This window comes from Podarcis erhardii (genome assembly GCF_964252035.2).
Source record: "Podarcis erhardii genome assembly, chromosome: 7".
Lineage (NCBI taxonomy): Eukaryota > Metazoa > Chordata > Lepidosauria > Squamata > Lacertidae > Podarcis > Podarcis erhardii.
Genome location: NC_138511.1, coordinates 52,726,111 through 52,744,943, shown reverse-complemented (window position 1 = coordinate 52,744,943; position 18,833 = coordinate 52,726,111). Strand labels below are relative to the sequence as shown.

Below are 18,833 nucleotides of genomic sequence, written 5' to 3'. Positions count from 1 at the left end.
CTAAAGCCTCACCAAGCCTTCTGTAACCTGTTGCCCTCCAGGTGTCTGGGAGTGTTAACTTCCATCACTGCCCCCCCCGCCCCGCCAGTCAGCACAGTTACTGATGGGAGTTCCAGTCCAGAACATCAGGAGGGCAACAGGTTGGGGCAAGGGTGACCTCACAGATTTTTGTGTGTGGCTGAATAGCTATGACCAAACAATTGCATTGCCAGACAGCAGCCACTTTATTTGCTGCTCTGCCTCCCCCTTGTCCTCTTTTAATCAGCTTTTGAACAATGGGCCTCAACAGGCAGCTTGTCTCCAATTATTTCTGTCTGGTTTCTGTCTGTTGGGAGGAACCCAAGAGGGAGAAGCTTCAGAAAGTAGCTCATGGGAACTGGGAGGCAAGGGGACCAGTGAGAAGCAGAGATTTCCCCTGGCCCAGATCTGGCAAATGATAATAAGCAATCTTTCTGCAAGTGGGAGCTGGTGGTAGTTGTTGTGTTTGTGCGCGCTCTGTGTGTGTGTGTGTGCGCGCGCGCGCGTGCGTGCGTGCGCTTTTTGGAACATGTAATGTCATTTCATGGAGGCTTTCCTTGTCATTAAAACAAAATTGTTGAGCAGGGCTCAAGTTATAACAGCTATCTGTAGCATTTAACCAACTTTAGCAGTTGGTTACTTTTCATTTATTTTCAGATTATGTCTGTACCACTTAAATGCAATGAAACATAATAACATACCAAAGAAAAAAGACCAGGGTTCAGGTGTCATAATACGTCTGAGGCAGCTAACCAATATCACTTCCTGCATGATTAGAGGGAAGAGCATCGCAAGCTAAGCAGTGTGGCAAGGAGAGGCTTGCACTCGTTTTTCCAAGGATGTCCCAAATTAATCTGTGGCTCATACTTCTATTTTGGGGGGAGCTTGTTTAAAGCAAGCAAGGATATCAGAGGCTGCTAGTCTGCAGTGCTTGTTGTTTTTGGCAGCTGGACAGTGTGTGCACCCTTTTGTTCAGAGTCCTTGCTCACTTTGTAGGTGCAGCGTGCCCTGACCCTCCCCCTTCCCTTCTGTGTATATGATGTAAAAGTGCTGATGTAATGTGGGCTGGGATTGTACCAATAATGAGCAATTGAGAGAGTGGCACATTTCTTCCCACTTACTACAGCCTGTTGGTCATCAAACTCAGTTCTAAGTTTCTCTCTCTCTCTCTCTCTCTCTCTCTCTCTCTCTCCCTCTCTCCCTCCTGGGTCATGGAAATGATGCACTAGCTGCCCTTGGACTATCACATATTTGCTTTAATAAACCAAGATACAAACAACCCTGTGATTAAGAGAACAAGCAAACCAAGAAATCTTCAGTTTTCTACAGTTTCCCATTTTGTCCAAGCTAGGAAATGAACAAGCTTTGGAACAAGCCAGAAACCCATCTTCAAACCATGGCTAAATATCCTGGCTTGTTCTGGAGTAATTAACTATTGTTTCGTGGTTTGGGTGAAATGAGAAATTATAGTTAACTGAAGAGTTCCTGGCTTGTTTTCCTTGCTGCAATGGGAAGAGTGAAGGGGTTGGATAAGTAACCCAAGGTTTGTCCATATCTTGGCTTGTCAAACTGAGATATGATGATCCGCAGCAACCCACTGCAGGACTCTTTCTGCATTTCCCTGGAGTGATTCCCCAAGCAGGAGAAGATCTACCTGCTTAGTTTTACTCCTATATCACTTACTTGCTCCCATCAGTGCTCACAGCTGAGGTTTCATAATGCTGGCTAGATCCCCCCTCCCCTGGCTGCAAACAGGTGTCTTGTGCTGCCAAGTGCAAAGTGTAGCATCGTGTCCTCTAGCTCAACTGTGGGGAAACTTTGGCCCCTCCAGATGTTGGTGAACTACAACTCCCATCAGCCCCAGTAAGCACAGCAAATGGGCAGAGGCGATACATTTTTTTTCTGAACTGCATTCTACATATATAAATTGGATTTGCAAATTCTTTTAAAAATTGTAAGGGGAGGATTAAAAAAAAGTTAAAGCATCGATTGGTGTCGGTGGGTGGGTGTTGCAGTTTTTGTTGCCTTAACTGGATTATAGTCATCAAAATGCAATGCTCTCCCTAGTGTGGCCCGCCTGGCACTAACATGGACTTTTGGTGCCAGGCAAAGATGTCCCTCTTCTCCTGTGCATTTGAGAGAATACTGTATGGTTCTTATTGCTATTTCTGTGTAACATTGCTGTTTTGTTGCTACACTTGATGGTGGTTTTTAATTGTGTGTTTAAGTCTTCTAGAGACTTTTTGTATTGGGTCATGACAAACAAATTGCATAAATAATAAGTGGCATATTTTGATCAACAAATCTCTGTGAAATAGACTTTGTTTCCAGTGAAAGAGCGCCTTCCTAGCAACATTTCTGTTTCACTGTGCCTTATCAGAACAGTCGCAGCTGGATTTTTAAGTTCAGTATCCATTCCTCAATTTATGACATATTGAGTCCTGCTTAAGTCACACTCTGGATCACAGCTGAACAACTGCTGGCCCAAACAAAACAAATTCCTTCCAGTAGCACCTTAAAGACCAACTAAGTCAGTTCTTGGTATGAGCTTTCGTGTGCATGCACACTTCTTCAGATACCTGCTTCTTCAGATAACTGCTGGCCCAGTTTGGATTATCATATTCAGTTTTAATTAGCCTTTTACCTGTGCATGCATTCCCTTTGATCCTCCCTTTGTAGCCCGAACAGTCAAACCAGGAAGTCTCTAATTAACCATAGTTTCCCATTTCAGCTGAACTGGAAAACTATAATTACCACATTTGAAACAAGACAGGACATTAAACCATAGTTGGAAGCTGGTTGGCTATCATTTTTTGTTCTGAAGTTGGTGGTTTGTATCTTGCCTGTTTGGAAAAACTAGAAAACAATTACTTCCTAGTTCAATTTGCTTGCCTCATTGAAGGAGATGGTGGATCAAAAGAGCTTTGTGTTTGTTTATGCAAAAACCTACTTGGCTATTCTTGTCCAAAAGTGGCTACTGTGTTTCCTAAAATGTGAACTTCTAGTCTTGTGCTTTGGGTTAGTTTGCAGTCTGGAGCTGCTCTGTATGATGCTTTTGCCCTTCTGAGTTCTTGGTTTTATTTTAACTTTGGTTTGTAGCGCATCACCTGACAAGGGTTCAGGGTGGGAAACAGCAATTTCATATGAGTGAGAAGATAAGAGGAGACCTTCTGGATAAGGCCAAAGGTCTTTGAATCCAGCTTTCTGGTCTTGCAAGTAGGACTTGAGTGCCACAGCACTCTCCCCTCCTGTGGTTTCCAGAAACTGCATTCAGAAGCACACTGCTTGTGGCAGTGGAGGGTGGAACACAGCCATCAGGGTTAGGTTTTTTTTAAAAAAAGATTTATTGTAACTTTACGCATAACAAAAAAATAAAATCAGCAATCTATGCATAAGCAAAAACCAACCACTTATTTTCCAGTGAATAAATAAATCCCCCAAACAGACAACAAAATCCAATCTGCAGCAAGAGGGAAAAACCGTAACATCATAATAGACACGCATCCTCTAGATCTACCGTACTGAATAAAACTTATCCAGTTTTTCATAAATAAATCTTTGTTGTTGCTTACTCCTTGAATGAGCAGTTCTGCCCATGGCAGTGTATTCCATGAATTTTGCACGCCAATCTGTTACATGCGTTATAGAGGGTTAGTATCATTCAGCATTCATTTTCATCTATGGCTGCCTTCTGGCTATGCCTCTCATCTTGGAAAATGTCCCTTTTACTCAGCCCTGCTTGCTTCTGTTTTGTTTCCACCCCTGATTCTTTGCCAACAGGTCCTCAACAGGTACATGTCGACGCCTCTCATCCCCACCCTCCCCACACCTATCATCCCCGTGATGCCACCTCCGTACACCATCGCTGCTGGCAGCGTGCGAGACTGTGTGCGGCTCAGAGGCCTGCCTTACACAGCTGGGATCGACGACATCCTGGAGTTCATGGGAGACGCTACTGCAGACATTAAGCCACATGGAGTCCACATGGTCCTGAACCAGCAGGTATGGGAATTCAATATGGTTTTTCTAGGGTTTCAGTTAGAAGCGGATGGAGATACTGAATTTGGCCATCGGAGAAACAACCCAAGAGCTCCCAATTTCTTCATTTATGTAATCTCCAGAGAAGGCCCAATCAATCAAGCTGGGATACGAACTGCCCAGAACAGAATCCTCCGGGGGGGGGGGATCACATGATCCCAGAGAACCAATCGTGTGTATTACCTTTTAACATCTCTTTAAATATTGATGCTTTCAATATTTTAGACATGTAAATTGTGCAGCGATCAACAGAATAATTCCTTTAAGAATTAAAAATAAAGCTCTGCTTAAAAAGAATAATATGCTAAAATTACTGATGGGACCAATGACTACAAAAGTGGGGAGAATGTCCTGTTTGACTACAAAAGTGGGGAGAATGCCCTGTTTGACTTCTCTTCCATCCCCTTGCCTGGTTTTTTCTGTCTTCCAGGGCCGTCCCTCTGGTGATGCTTTTATCCAGATGAAATCTTCTGACCGGGCTTTCCTGGTGGCCCAGAAGTGCCACAAGAAGATGATGAAGGACCGTTACGTGGAAGTGTTCCAGTGTTCAGGAGAGGAGATGAATTTTGTTTTAATGGGTGGCACTTTAAATCGTAGTGGCTTGTCTCCGCCACCATGTAAGTTACCATGTAAGTCTCCCAAGTTCTTCTGCTCTCTTCTGTGCTGCTAACGGGGACGCTCTGGTAGGTGCTGATGGCGCTGCGGTGGGAGTCTTGCCCTCTCTGTCTTGGGTTGAGTTGCGGTCTGTAATCACCCCTCCATGGATAGGCTGGGACTGGAAGCTGGGCCCCAAATCAGATGTGATTCTGAAGCTGTTAGGGCTGTCAACTGCTTCAATAATTTTAGCTGATTGATCACCTGCCTTTTAACTATACTTTTGATTTATTTATCTTAATGAATTAAGTATGTGTATCAGCAACCTCTCAGTGTAGGTGCCTTTTTTTAGGAAGTCAAGGGTATCTTATTATTTTTAGGGGGGAGGAAACTGTCACTCATTGCTAGAAGGGAAGGATATCTGTAATAAACTTTCATAGCCCTAATATAAGCATACCCAGGGCATGGTCTTGAGGGCACATGATAGAGCAAATTTGCTTATCCTCCATGAATTTGTCCTATCCTCTTTGAATCCTCATGAACCCCTATCCTGAGTTTCATTTATTTTGTATGTTTGTTTATAAGATTTGTTACCTGCCTTTCACCATAAGGTCCTAAGATGGGTCACAACAATATAATCATACAATTAAAAACAAGTACTGCAAAGCCATTTTTTAAAATAAATCATAAAATGCATAACAATTCTAAACAAAGCAGCACAACATAGGTTAAACAAAACTAAAGAAGTGCCCCCACCCCAAAAAATAAACATGTCAAAAGCTGTAGCAACAAGGTACAGCTTCAGCATAGAATCATGCAGCCATAGAATTGCAGAGTTGGGGGTCCCAAGGGTCATCTAGTCCACCCCCCAGCAATGCAGGAATGACAGCTGAAGACTCCCTGATAGATGGCCATCCAGTGGAATACAGTGGAAGCTGAGTCATGATAGTGTGTAGGTACATCTTTGTGGAGAGTGAGTTTCACAATTTGGGGCTACCACCATTCCCCACACTTCAGATGATGGTGGTGGAATTAAGAAGAGAGCCCCCATCTCAAGCCAATCTTAACACCAAATAAGGTCTGTAGGAAGTTCAATAATGGAAGAAAGGAAAGACAGAAATGTAATAAAGATTAACGCTTGCCAGTTAAAACTGACCTGAACTGTTCTAACCAGCTAACAGTGCAATGTACGTTTATTAGAAAGTTAAGTCCTGATAAGTTCAGTCGGACTTACCCCCAGGAAAGTCTACATAGGATTGCAGCCAGTGGAACATACTTTTAAGTATACTTAGTTTCATTGTATAGTGTTAGATGATGGGTTGCAATGGTTTCTTAGGCTTGCAGCCCTGTATTTTAAAATATTTGGGGGGTATTGGTAGCTAGAGATGCTTCCCAAATTATTATGTACTTTGCTTTTGTTGGGGGACTGTGTTAACCTCATTACCGGAGAAGAAAACTCTGCAATAAATTTCACCTTTAGTAGAGCTTGCTTGGCAATTACATTTTTTGTGCTTTTCTTTTTTTAATTGAAGCGATTTGCTCTGCAGCTGCCAATGAGATTAATCTCCTCCTGCCTCTTTGCAGTAGGGAGGTGCCTGGTCTTCAGGGACACAGCTTGTTGTTGAAGACAGAGCATCTATTGGGACAAGGGTTCTGATGGACCAAAACTGAGTGATGAAACGATGCATTTTTATGGTCTTAAAACACTTTATAAACAGTGTGGCTGGATTCATTGCACACCAAAGCAATGATATCTGCAGCTTAGCATTTGGGTTTTGTTTTGTTGGAGGACAATAAAAGGGTGGCTTAAGAGCCAGTACTTGAAAGTGTGTGTAGGTGACTTCCACATTTTGCTAGACAGCTCGTGGTTTAAAATGTAGTTGAGAGAAGGATTGTGAAAAAATAAGGACCAGTTGTTTCCAGGGCTAAAAGCAACTATTGCTGTTTTGATGCCACAGTGACTGTTGAGCTTATACTGCCAAGCCTACTAATCTAAGTTGCTTTTTAGAGACAGGAGGGAAAACAACAGCCAGAAAATAAAGCCCCAAGAGGACACATCAAGCTTTCCAATAAAGTAGAATATGCAGTGTGGGTCCATTTATAATAAGCACAACATACAAAGGCCTACAAATGCATAAATATTCTTGTAACATACTGCAATGAACGCACGCATCCGTGAACTACTTTCAGTAAAGTAACTCAGCAATACATTTGCTGGCTTTTAACACACATTAGAAGAAATGGTTCACTCATGTTTATACTTAAATCAAGATGCTGGGCCTAGTCAGTGGGTTAGATCTTGACCTTCCCAAAGCCCAATGGACAATTTTAACTGGTGGGCGGAGTCATCTGTCACCTGTTCCTTTTCCTTTTCCTGGGTGGCTTGAAACAAACCATGCGTGTCAAAGGCATGGGGATTTTCAGGTGCTGCTGATCAATAGTAAAATCAGCTTTTGGGAGGGAGGCACATGTCACGTATGACATCAAGGACATGGCTTGGGGGAAATGGCCAAAATAAGCCTGTGGGACTGAGGATCCCCACCACTGACTTAAAACAATGAGAACCAGAAACTTGCCTTGCTACTCCCGAGAAAGGACAAAAAACCCGCGAAACTCATTGATGAGGATTCTGAACATATGACCATGCACTGCCCATCACATAAAGCTTTTGCTCACCAGTTTCACCTTTCGAAGTGTGAACTTGTACTCCACATTTGCACTTCAGTCATGTGGTTTGTTTGTATATATCATTTTCCACAGATCTGTACTCAAAGTGGTTTACAAAAAAAAAAAGTCAAAATACAACACTATGATAAACATAATGTGTAATTAAATGTATAATATCACAATATTCCTAACTGTTCAACAAGTAACAGTTCGCTTAAAATATAAAAGGAAATGTACGCCGACATAAAGTTTACCAGCACACCATTTAATTTCCCATAGTTGCCCAAAACTTTATTACATTCATGTGGCAGACACAGTTCTCCCTCTCCCCACTTTATCCTGACAACAACTCTGTGCAGTATGGTTAGGCTGAGAGGGAGTGACTGGCCCAAGATCACCTGTGGCTGGAGATTTGAACCAGGGTCTCCCAGGTTCCTTGTCCACCATTCTAGCCCCTAATGCCATGGCAGTAGTAACTAGCAAGTAATGGCAGCCACTAGTAGCAATGATGGTAGTAACTAGCAACCTACCCCTCAATTTTATACCTACTCAAAAGGCTGGAACTCCACTTGGAAGTTTTCCCGCCAGCAGCTCCTGGAACAGAGGGCCGGGGCCTCACCTGTCCAATGGATTCTGTTAAGACGACACAGCGACTTCTCCAAGTAGCTCTTTATTTTGTAAGCTGGAATAGAACTGACTGCAAACAGCTCAGCCGGCCTGCTTTTATAGGCAGCCGGCTGTCAACATTGTAGCAACAACAACCCAGAGTTTTCCCGCCTAAAATAACTGACGTGGACCTGAGTGAAAACTATCTACAGACCTGAGTGAAAACTATATACAGTATCCCCCTGCTGGCCCAGGGTGAAACTTCACTACATAACAGATTCTGTCTTTGCTAACTTGCTTTTGGGGTTTTGTTTTGTGATCTTTATCCACAGGTCTTTCTCCTCCAGCCTATGCCTTCCAGACAGCTGCCGCCGTGATCCCAACAGAAGCGGCATTATATCAGTCGCAAGCGCTCTTGCCTCAAACCAGGTCCCAGCAGGCTTCGGCTGCTGTTGCCGCTGCTGCCGCTGCTGCCGCCGCTAGTCCAGCTGTTACCTACTACCCAACTCAGGCTGCTCAACTTTATATGAACTACACAGCTTACTACCCCAGGTACTATCCTGTTTGGGCTGGTAACTTTTCCAGGTAGGGTGAACTTTTTGCACCTGCATGTGTGAAACAGCCCTTGAACCTACCATTTTCCTATCTTTCCAGCCCACCGGTGTCCCCGACCACAGTAGGGTACATCACAGCACCCCAAGCAGCAGTTGCAGCCGCTGCCTCAGCAACGCACACTCCAATGCTGCCTCAGCCTGGTGCCCTTGTCCGGATGCAGGGATTGCCCTATAATGCAGGAATGAAGGAAATCCTCAGTTTCTTCCAGGGATATCAGGTTAGTCTTGGGTGTTTCTACCTTTGCTTCACCCTCTGTGTCACCAGGTAGCCTCTCAGTTGAGAGCTGCAGCCGGAACTTCTTGCATCATGCAGTTTCCGCATTTAATCAAGCGGATCCTGCGGCAAAATGTTACAGCGCGGATCGCTCCTGTTCAGGTTTGGTGAAGGCTAACGGGAAGGAAGTCAAAGCAGGGCCACTGAGAAGGAAGAATCTTCATGCCTGGGACAATCCCAACATTTGCAGAATTTAAGTTACAAAATTTGTTTTAAATGAAGAAGGGGCCCCTAAGGGTGCAAAGACAAACAAACCACCAACCAACAAAAATAGCACAAGGGCTTAGTATCTTGGTAACCACAGAATGTTGGGTATCTGTTGGAAAAGAGGATTGGGAGTGAAATGCCTTGTTCTGGAGAAAATGGCCAGTTTCGAATCAGGAGTACTCCTTCTAGCTGGAAAGGATACACTTCAACATCTTCTTTTAGGTCCCACTTCTTTTATAATTGCCAGCAGTTGTTTCCTTTGCCAGTCATACATGTAAATGAAATGGTGTCCCATCAACCATTTAGGGCTAATTCCATCTTTATATTACCATCCAATTTGCATACATGAGAAGCCATTCTTCTAAAGGGGAAAAGATGATACAGACAAGGCTTGCAACTGGACAAATCTTGCCGAGAGGAAAGATGAACGTCTTATAAGACAAAATTTGCCATTCAGTTTTCAAAACATTTGCATTAAATGGGGGGGGGGGGACTAACAACAACCTTATGTTGAACTTATTGGGAACAGCTCTCTTTTCTTTTTAAGTCTAGGGATGGGGAACCATTTTCAAACCAAGGGCCATATTCCCTTCTGGGCAACCTTCTGGTGACTGCATGCCAGAGGCAAAAGTGGATAGAGCAAGAATGTGGTTTATTTTTAACCTTTGTTATGGTTGGCTAGTTTCTCCACACAGTCAGCACAGCCCTCTATCCTCCAGGTATGCAAGAGGCATTGTCAGAGATCAAGGAAACATTCTGACCTGGGAGGATTTCCCACCCAGGCCTGAGATTTCCCACCCCTGTTTTATTCTATCCAGATGCTTTTGATCAATTCAAAGTTGCAGCTGTAAAAATGATAAAAAATGGGAATAATTTATTATTTTCAGTGTGCGTTATTTTCTGTTTTGTTTCCTCCAAACAACCATTCTTATGTGGGAATACTTGTGTGCTTTCATCATCCTTCTTTAGGTCCTCATTCTTGCCAAACAGGTGTTCTTACAAATTATAATCTTCCCCCAAATCTCCTTAAGCAGCCCTACCCTATTCAAGGGTCTCTCGAAAAATGAATTCCTCCTTATCTCATTCTGTAATCTATTTCTGAACTCGGCCTGCGCTGCTACACCTAATTGAATTATCTTCTCGCTGTTTGTCATGCTTAGAACTTAGTGCTGTATTTGGAGGCATTGCTGCCATTGGCCAGTGTGGATCAGTGTGAGAATGATTGATTGAATCGGGTTGGGATGCAGGGGAGGTTATTTAAAGGGTGTTGCCCTGACAGTTTGAAAGTGTGACATCTTGCATAGAAGCTAAATGACTCTACATTACACTGTTCTGCATTTCTCAAGGGTGCTGTCTGGGCCCATTACAGTGTCACAGTTCTTACTGTGCAGCATAAGGCAGTTTGTAGCATGGTGCACATAGCTGAAACATAAATTCTGACTTCCCACTGCAGTAGTATTGAAGCTTGCTTCTGTAAGGCTGGTGGAAGGGTTATAATAAATCCTTGCAGCAAAATAGTATAGTGTCTGTTCTATTTATTCACTAGTGAAGAGTGACTGGCATTGCCCATGTATCTTTAGAAACCAAAAAAAATGTGATTTTTAAATGGATAGTGCAGATTGTAAATTTGGACCCATCACACCAAAAATTGGGGTGAAGTCACACCAAGGTCACATTTTGGTCTGCCATCGTGATTCAAAATGGTGGCTGGCATCCAAATGCTAAAAAGACTGCCACCCCACCCTGGGAACCCTCATGTCAAGTTTGGCAATGGTATAATGAGAAGAGCTGAACCCATGCCAAAAAAAATACATGAAATCATGGCTGAGTTGCATTTTGATCCACCATCTTGTTTCAAAATGGCACCTGGTGAAGGTGTCTTCCTCATGTCTTCTCATGAATAAACAAGTGCTTAAAGAGAGCTATCCACTTCCACATATATGTGCATATTTTTCCAACCTATACTGAGCTTTAGTACTGCCTCACCTTCCCAGGTGTTATTGTGTCTGGCCCTGCAGCTTTTCCATGATGACCAGATATCACTGAGAAGCGGAAAGATTGAGGGGGGCAGTGACACAAAGTGATGGCAAATTGCCAGAGGCATATGCATTCTCTGTCTCTCTAGCTCTGGTCCCCACTTAACAGGACAGGAGACCTCATTGTGGTGGACTTCCTTTTCTTTCAAATAGATGCTTGCACAAAGACATCTTCTCTGCTCTGGGTTTCTTTAGAAACCTAACATCTTGCACGACTTGTTCTTGATGCATTTCAGAATCATCTCCTAGTTTATGGTTTGTCTATATGATTGAGGGCATGGAGGAGCAGGAGGAGGAATGGAGAACCTCTTCTGTATGTTGTTCTTTCTTTGGGTGTGAAACTTGAAGCCTTGGAAAAATGAACTTGGGGGGGGGGGGAGCGTCTACTTCTTACAATTCTAGAGCGGTGTTTCCCAGTTTGCTTCCCAAACCGCTCTGAGATTTGATGTCCAATATCTGCGAACCATTCGCAGGTTGTATTTTGAAATCAACCTTTTGTCATCCAATTAAATTTTATTTTGGTGTTTGCTTTCATCACCATTATAATATTTAACAGTTGGTGCTTGGCAATGTTTGACAGATGACATGGGGTTGCATTTTAACACTGGGCCATTAATGAGGGTTCATAGTTTGCTAAAACATCTGGCGTTAATTCCAGGGTTTGGTCTGACTGGTCAAGTTGCCCAACTCAGGAACTAGCTCTGCTCTGTAGATCCATGGACTATTTTTTTTAATGTTTTTAACCTGACTTAATTAAAGGTTTTTTGTTTGTTTGTTTGTTTCTTATTTGTCACAATCCAAGAATACATTTTATAGTTTTCCCAGGACACTCTGGGCTTGTAACACAGTATGCCTTGCTGTTGCTTAACCCAGTTTTATAGATTGGATCTCTGACAGTTGCAGCTTTTGTAAAGAGGCTTATGGGTGACTTTAAAAACTTAAGTGCAACCTGGAATGTGATCTAAAGGTGCCCAAGCATTAGCTTAGGTTGTGCCATGCTTTCGCCATGCTTTTGCTTACATAGATTCTGGCACCTCAGGTGGATGCCTCCAGGGCGTGGGGACAAGGAGCTTTCCAATGAAACAAAGGGCCTGAGAATGTACGCTGCTCTTTGGCATCCCCATTCAAAACATTGTGCTGGGGCAGACCCTTGCTTCTGACATCCTGGAGAAAGGCAGCCAACATAGCTTATTGGGTAGAATAGCACTTGCTTTGCATGCAGAAAGTCCCAGGTTCAATCCCTTGTTTCTCCAGTTGAAAGGATCAGGTAGCAGGTGAAGGTTAAAACCCTTCTCTGCACAAAAATACTGGAGCTGGAAAAAAGTGGATGAAACTGAGCTAGATGGACCCAGTGCCTGACTTGTATCTTCCCCTGACATTTGTAGCCATGACTCCTCCCCACCCCTTCCCTAATGACATTTGCAAGTGCTGGTCTGTGTGGCTTGCTGGTAACAAGATGACCTGCCCCTTCTCTTGCTGACCTTATGTATCACACTTGTACTGTAGTATGCACCTGACGACTACAATGGCCTTATTCAGATCAACGACCAAGCAAGGAGTGTGTTACAAGCACCGAAAGACTGGGTTTGTTTGTAAGTGTTTGTAACCTCCAGTGAAGGTAAGCTCAGATTGGCAGAAGGTGGAGCCTTTTGGTGGTGATTGGAAAAAGGGCAAAATGATCAGCTGGGAGTGGTGGGAAATTGGTTTTTTTCCTCCTTGCATCCTCCCTTCCTAGCTTGTGGTGGGGACTCTGCTCACTAACATTCCCTTGCTTCGGCGCCTGGCATGAATCAACTAACCTAATGGTGGCAGCGATGCTGGAGACCTCTGGAGGAGAAAGGGAATGCTGGCAATTATGTCTGCTTGGCATTCTCTCTCTACTCCGTAAGGGTTCTCTTGTTTTAAGCTAAGATGATCATATTGAATGCTTTCTGGCATATATGCATGTAACAGGATCTTTCTGCTGTTGGACGTAAGGCAATGAAGGCAAAATGTAATCACTTGGGGCACTGAAGGGCAAGTTTCAATGGTCATGACCAGTTCTTCCAATTTACCATGCTTTGTGGTTATATGTAGAGCAGGAGAAGGGGGCACCTGTGACCCTCTGGTTGTCACTAGACTCCGGCTCCCATCATCCAAGACCACTGGCTGTGTGGGCTGGTGCTGATGGGAGTTAAAGTCCAGCAACATATGGAGGGCAACAAGTTCCCCACACCCTTGTCCGAAGCACACAGCGTTGATCTCTCTCTCAGCGTTGATCTGAGACTGCATCATTCCAAGGGAATAAGGAAGCACCAAGTTCCTTTGATGATGCAGCCAGTACTACAGCTGGCAGGTGTGAGGCCAATCCTCAGGGGAAGTACTGGGTGCCTGGGAGGCAGCATTACTAGGTTGCATTATTGACAACTTTGCAAGGAAGATGCCAGCCCTTTGTTCTGGGAGCTCATTTTGAGAAAACACATACTGGTTTAAGTCTGCCTCCAATTTACACATGAACACACACACACTGAGCTAAGGGAACTCATATGAACGATGCATGTAACTGCAAAAAACCCAACCCTGGGTATTTTCTTCATTTCCCCCCAATATGCTGCCTGCCTGTACAAGGAGATAGATCTTTCACCCCTGTATGGGGGAGTATTTTGTCATGAGAATCTCCAAAGCAGCATGTGAGCACTAAAGCCCCAACACAATTTGACCTACCCCAGTGGGAACTAGTCCGAAGAAGCACACAGGAAATCTGTTGATAAGGATTAACTGGTATATACTTTACATATAGTTTGAGTTTCATTTGGCATCACTCTCCTCCAGAAAGACTGTGTTGCCTGAAACACCTGGGGATTTTTAATGCTGCAGATGTCATTTTATCACCTTATTGCTGAGGAGCACATCCTCCAGCCGACCATGTGCATTAAACCTCCTGTTCAGATCCCGCAGACATAATATGGCAACCAGTGTGGGTTGTGACCTCTGCTAAATGTGAGGGTTCTGGGACTGGATAACACACATGTATCAGATTTCATTCTCCAGTAACATCAAGCAACCACTTGTGTGGACAAACCCATATTTTGCTACTGTATTGTTCAAACTCGTAGGTATGAGCCTGTGTGTCAAATCTCAATGCAGGCATTTGTTTGCTTGTTTTAAGTTGACCTTGTTGAGTGTGTGTACATGTGCTAAAGAAAGATGTGATATCTAGGCCAGAACGTCAGGCTAGTGTTAATTAACATACCTGAGCACCATCATTGTAGGACAATATCCATCTTTTTTTTCTTTTTCTCCTCTCCAATTTAATGGTGGTCTACCTTCAGTGGTGCCTTTCCACACTGACTAATTTTGCCAAGTAACTGTGCACATTTTAGGATATGTGCTCAGGGGGAGCATGTGGCTCTCCTGATGTAGCTGGATTCTAGCTCTTATCATCCCTGGCTGTGATTCATGCTAGCTGGGGATAATGGGAGTTGATGTCCAGCACCACCTGAAGTCCCCCACCCCTGTTGCAGAGCCCTGAGGCATGTTTTAGAATGCACAGATAGCCCACAAAGACAGTAGGTAGGCCTATTCTGAAGCAAGACATCTAGAACTCTCCTACATCTGCATATGGCAAAGGAAAGCTCAGTAATGTGGCCAGGATGCTTTTCAGGGAAATGTGTTTACCATAACCAACCTTCCCATTAAGTAGCTTTTAGTAAGCCTCAATATTATGTACATACACACACACACACACACGTGCACACACCAGGGTTCCCTGGAACATACTTTGAAAATCTCTACAACCATGTCCTAGCCCTTTGCTTTAGGACACTGTGGTTGTATTCAATTAAGCCCTAACGCAGAGCAAATTAGAGTATTGCTGTAACCTATTGTAGTTAGACATGCTCATTAGTTTCAATGAGTCTACTCTGAGTATGACTGCTGTTGAATACCACCTGGGTATTTTAATCCAAGCTCAGTCTTGGGCACTGAAAAGACTGCTAACTCTGCCTTATTTGGGACTGTAGCCTATTAGAATATGGATGTAACTGAAACTAATGGGCAGGAGCAACTACTCATTAGACATGGGGCTTTCTTCCTCTCCCTTTCCCTCCCTCCCCAGCTTCAGGTTCTGCCTTCTCTGGACTAGGAAGGGCCTGTGTTTCATGGCTAAGGATTGTGTGGTGCTTTGTACATGAGAACTCTTGCTGGAGTTATCAGCACTGACAGTGGGTTCAAAGGAAAGCCTTTCTCCAGGAGCGTTGGTGGGATGGTTCCTTCCTAGCACCCCAGGTCCCCCCTCTGTTTTTGTGTGCATAATAGTTATTTCTCTTGAGGTATTATCTCTTGACACCTGGCACATTCATGTGTGTCTGCCCATGCACATTTTAATCTTTTACTGATTAGTTTCACATAAGGAAGGTCAGGAAATCTTCTGGAGAAAGCCACTCATGATAAAGAGAATAAGCATTTAATCTCAGATTGAAGTCCTAGATTCTGGCTCAGGTGGGTCTTCTCGCCTCTAGGATATTGTAGAGTTGGAAAAGGTTCAGAAAAGGACAACCAGAATTATCAGTGGGATGGAACAATTCCTCTGTGAGCATTTGGACCTTTTGAGTATAGAGGAAAAGGGTAAGAGGATACATGGAGAAAGTGGGTGGAGGAAGGTTTTTCTCCCACATAACATTAGAACTCATGGAAAATTCAGGGCAGACAAACAGAAGTATTTAATCCAGACTGCACATAGTGAAAATATGGAATTCATTGCCACTGGATGCAGTGATGGCCACCAACTTGGATGGCTTTAAAAGAGGATTAGCCACATTCATGCAGGATAAGGCACTGTTCTGCCTCCACTGTCAGAGGTATCGTGCCTCTGAATACCAGTTACTGGGAATCACAAGTGTGCCAAGAGTGCTGTTGAGCTCATGTCCAGCTTGCAGTTGTCCCATGGACATCTGTGAGGACAGGGTGTTGGACTAGATGAGCCACTGCCCTGAAAAGCAGAGGCCTACTACCAATGAGCACTGTATTATCCCATATGAAGAAGGATTTACTGCCCTTCATGAGCATAACATCAGGTTGGTCTCTAGCTGTTTTTCAGCTGCAACCAGCATGGTTTATGGTCAGGGATGATGGAGCTGTAGCCTGGACAAGGCAGTCTGACTTAGCATAAATCATATTGGGGAAGGATTGTAACTCAGCAGCAGAGCATTTGCTCTGCATACAGAAGGTCCCAGGTTCCACTGCCAACATTTCCAGGTGGAGCTGTGAAAGACCTTGGCCTGAAATCCTAGGGAATGGCTTCCAGACATTGTAGACGATACAAAATGGTCTGACTCTGTATAAGGCAGCTTCCTAGGTTTCTCTGTTCTGTTCTTGAGAATAGCATCGGTACAGCCACTCGTTTCCCATTGACTGCTCTCCTCTTCTTCCCTAATGGAGTCCAGTCACAATTGCCAAGATGTCAGTGTGGTGTAGTGGTTAAGAGCGGTAGTCTCGTAATCTGGTGAACCGGGTTCGCGTCTCCGCTCCTCCACATGCAGCTGCTGGGTGACCTTGGGCTTGTCACACTTCTCTGAAGTCTCTCAGCCCCACTCACCTCACAGAGTGTTTGTTGTGGGGGAGGAAGGGAAAGGAGAATGTTAGCTGCTTTGAGACTCCTTCGGGTAGTGATAAAGCGGGACATCAAATCCAAACACTTCTTCTATAATCCCCAGGAGCTGTGACAACTGCTTTCGGTGAGGGTTGGGGTTGCAAGGTGCTGTGTTGGAACTTGGCTCTCCAGGGGTGGTCCTTCTCTCTCCTCCTCCCCTCCTCAATCTCTCAGGGTCCAAGCCTTCCTGCTCTGACCCTTCTGCTCCATCCTTGCAGCTCCATGGAGACTCCATCCTCCTGCTTTACAACTTCAGTGGTCAGCCCAGCGGAGAAGCCCTGGTCACTTTCCCCAGCCTGGACTCGGCAAAGAAAGCCGTGGCCGAGAGAAGTGGATGCCACTTGGGAAGACACTGTGTGGAACTCTGCCTGATCTAACTGAGGCTGGACCTTCTGTGGGGTGGGCAAGAGTGAGGACAATCCCTGCTCAAAATTCACCCCTTTCTTTAAAAACACCGTCTTCCTTCACTCAAAAGTTCCTTCTCCTCCTGATGTGCCTGGGAAACAATCCTCGCAAGTGTCTTCAACTGAGTGGGACAGAAATACACCTCCCCCCCCCAAAAAAAAAATAGTGCTAGGATGTTTGATTTCAGCAGCGTTGCCATGAAAATCCCCCACCCCCCACTTAATTTGGAGATAAATCTGTAGCACTTCACCAGTTGTAACCACAACAGATGTATTTTTAATTTAACTTTATTTCTGTGTATCAGTTTGGAGAGGAAACTGAAGCCTGTAGAATTCTTCAAATTTTCATTTCATTTTGAATCCAAACTTGCCAAAAGGTTTGTTGTTGTTGCTGCTGTTGCTGTTGTTGGCGGCAGGGAGGGGTGGGGGTTGCCCTAGCCTTGAAAGTTGGCTAGTGGAAGCCTGTTTTCCTGAAATGTGGCTGGGCAAAAAACAACAACTTTGTTTGAATGTTTATATTGTTTCCTTTACTTTACACCACTAGAGAATAACTTGGAAAGCTGCATCCAAATGAAATTGCAGAAAAAGCTTTTTAGTTTCTTTTTTAAAAAAATAAAAGTGAAATGTATCATTTTGTTGGGTATGACACAAATAAGTAAATGAAATAAAGCCATATCTGTCTCCTAACATTCAAGCTGCCAACCTGTAAACCAAACGAAGAAAGATCCAGAACTTCAAAGAATTTCACTAGGACAAGAATGGCACATAAACATTGAGGACTAGTAAATTATATTTTGTTTTATTTAAGCATCATAGCTCTCAGATATTGTATAAAGCATATTTTGCTTTAGTTTATGTGCATGCCATTTGTTTACAACATTATTCTTTATTTGTATATTATGAAGCAACCAGAGAAGTTGAAATCTCACCCTAATTAGTGCATGACTCTTTTTTTTATGTATGTATATATGTGTTCAAAGAATATAGTTTTATGTTGCGTAGCGTGTGCTGAAACATCTACTGTAGAAGCACTAAATGATTTTGTTTTTACTGTGCCTTGATCCAGGACTTTTCTCAAAATGTGCAATAACAGCAGAAGAAACCAGAAGGAGCCCATTTTTGCAAGAGGCTCTTAGGTACCTGAGTATGCAGTCTAGTCTTACTTTCTTTTTGCTAAGAGCATACGACTTGGAGTAGTACTTAAAGGAGAGAATCAGCCTCTCCCTCCCTTGTCAAATGATGATGTATGCTTCTTTATATAATAAATAAAAAGATGCTTGCAGGGAAAAAAACAACCCTGGCTTTCTTGAACGTTCTCTAGATTGATGTTAACCCTGGATTGGAAAGCTGCAGAGATGTCACACTGAAAAGGTTCTGCAAGTTTCCTTCACCATACAGTCAACAACAATTTGCATATTGCTTTTAAAAGACACAAATAAGTTAGTGTGAATTGGGTGTTTCTTATTTCTAATAACCCTTCCGTTATGAACTTGCCTTCTGCTCTCTATTTTATATTTGATACAGATATGAAGCAATTAAATGTTTAGCAGGTGTTTTCAGCTTCACTCTCCTGGGTCTGTGCATGCTTGTCTCAACTTGTCTTTGGGCAGTTAGAATCATAGAACTGTAGAGTTGGAAGGGGTCGAAAGAGTCATCTTGTTGAACCCCCTACAATGCATGTGTCTACCTCACTGGATTCCTCAACCTTTGATTGACCTTTCAGTGCAAATCTGCTCGGCTCAAAAG

At 43.6% G+C, this 18,833-nt stretch overlaps 1 protein-coding gene across 2 annotated transcripts in view; it reads left to right on the top strand.

The window, feature by feature from the left end:
* ESRP2 (epithelial splicing regulatory protein 2) overlaps positions 1-18,382 on the top strand; it is a gene marked incomplete at its 5' end in the record, with an annotated part of 48,991 nt that extends 30,609 nt beyond the window's left edge. Inside the window, 6 exons of one of the 2 annotated variants that reach the window (XM_081871569.1) lie at positions 3,799-4,020; positions 4,487-4,673; positions 8,256-8,475; positions 8,578-8,755; positions 12,561-12,672; positions 16,902-18,382. In XM_081871569.1, the coding sequence (XP_081727695.1) occupies positions 3,799-4,020; positions 4,487-4,673; positions 8,256-8,475; positions 8,578-8,755; positions 12,561-12,650 (897 nt within the window). In that variant the 3' untranslated portion in view covers positions 12,651-12,672; positions 16,902-18,382. Of the gene's footprint in view, positions 1-3,798; positions 4,021-4,486; positions 4,686-8,255; positions 8,476-8,577; positions 8,756-12,560; positions 12,673-16,901 lie in introns of both variants that reach the window. The other variant, XM_081871568.1, reaches the window with a different exon arrangement.
* Between the last annotated feature and the right edge of the window lie 451 nt (positions 18,383-18,833).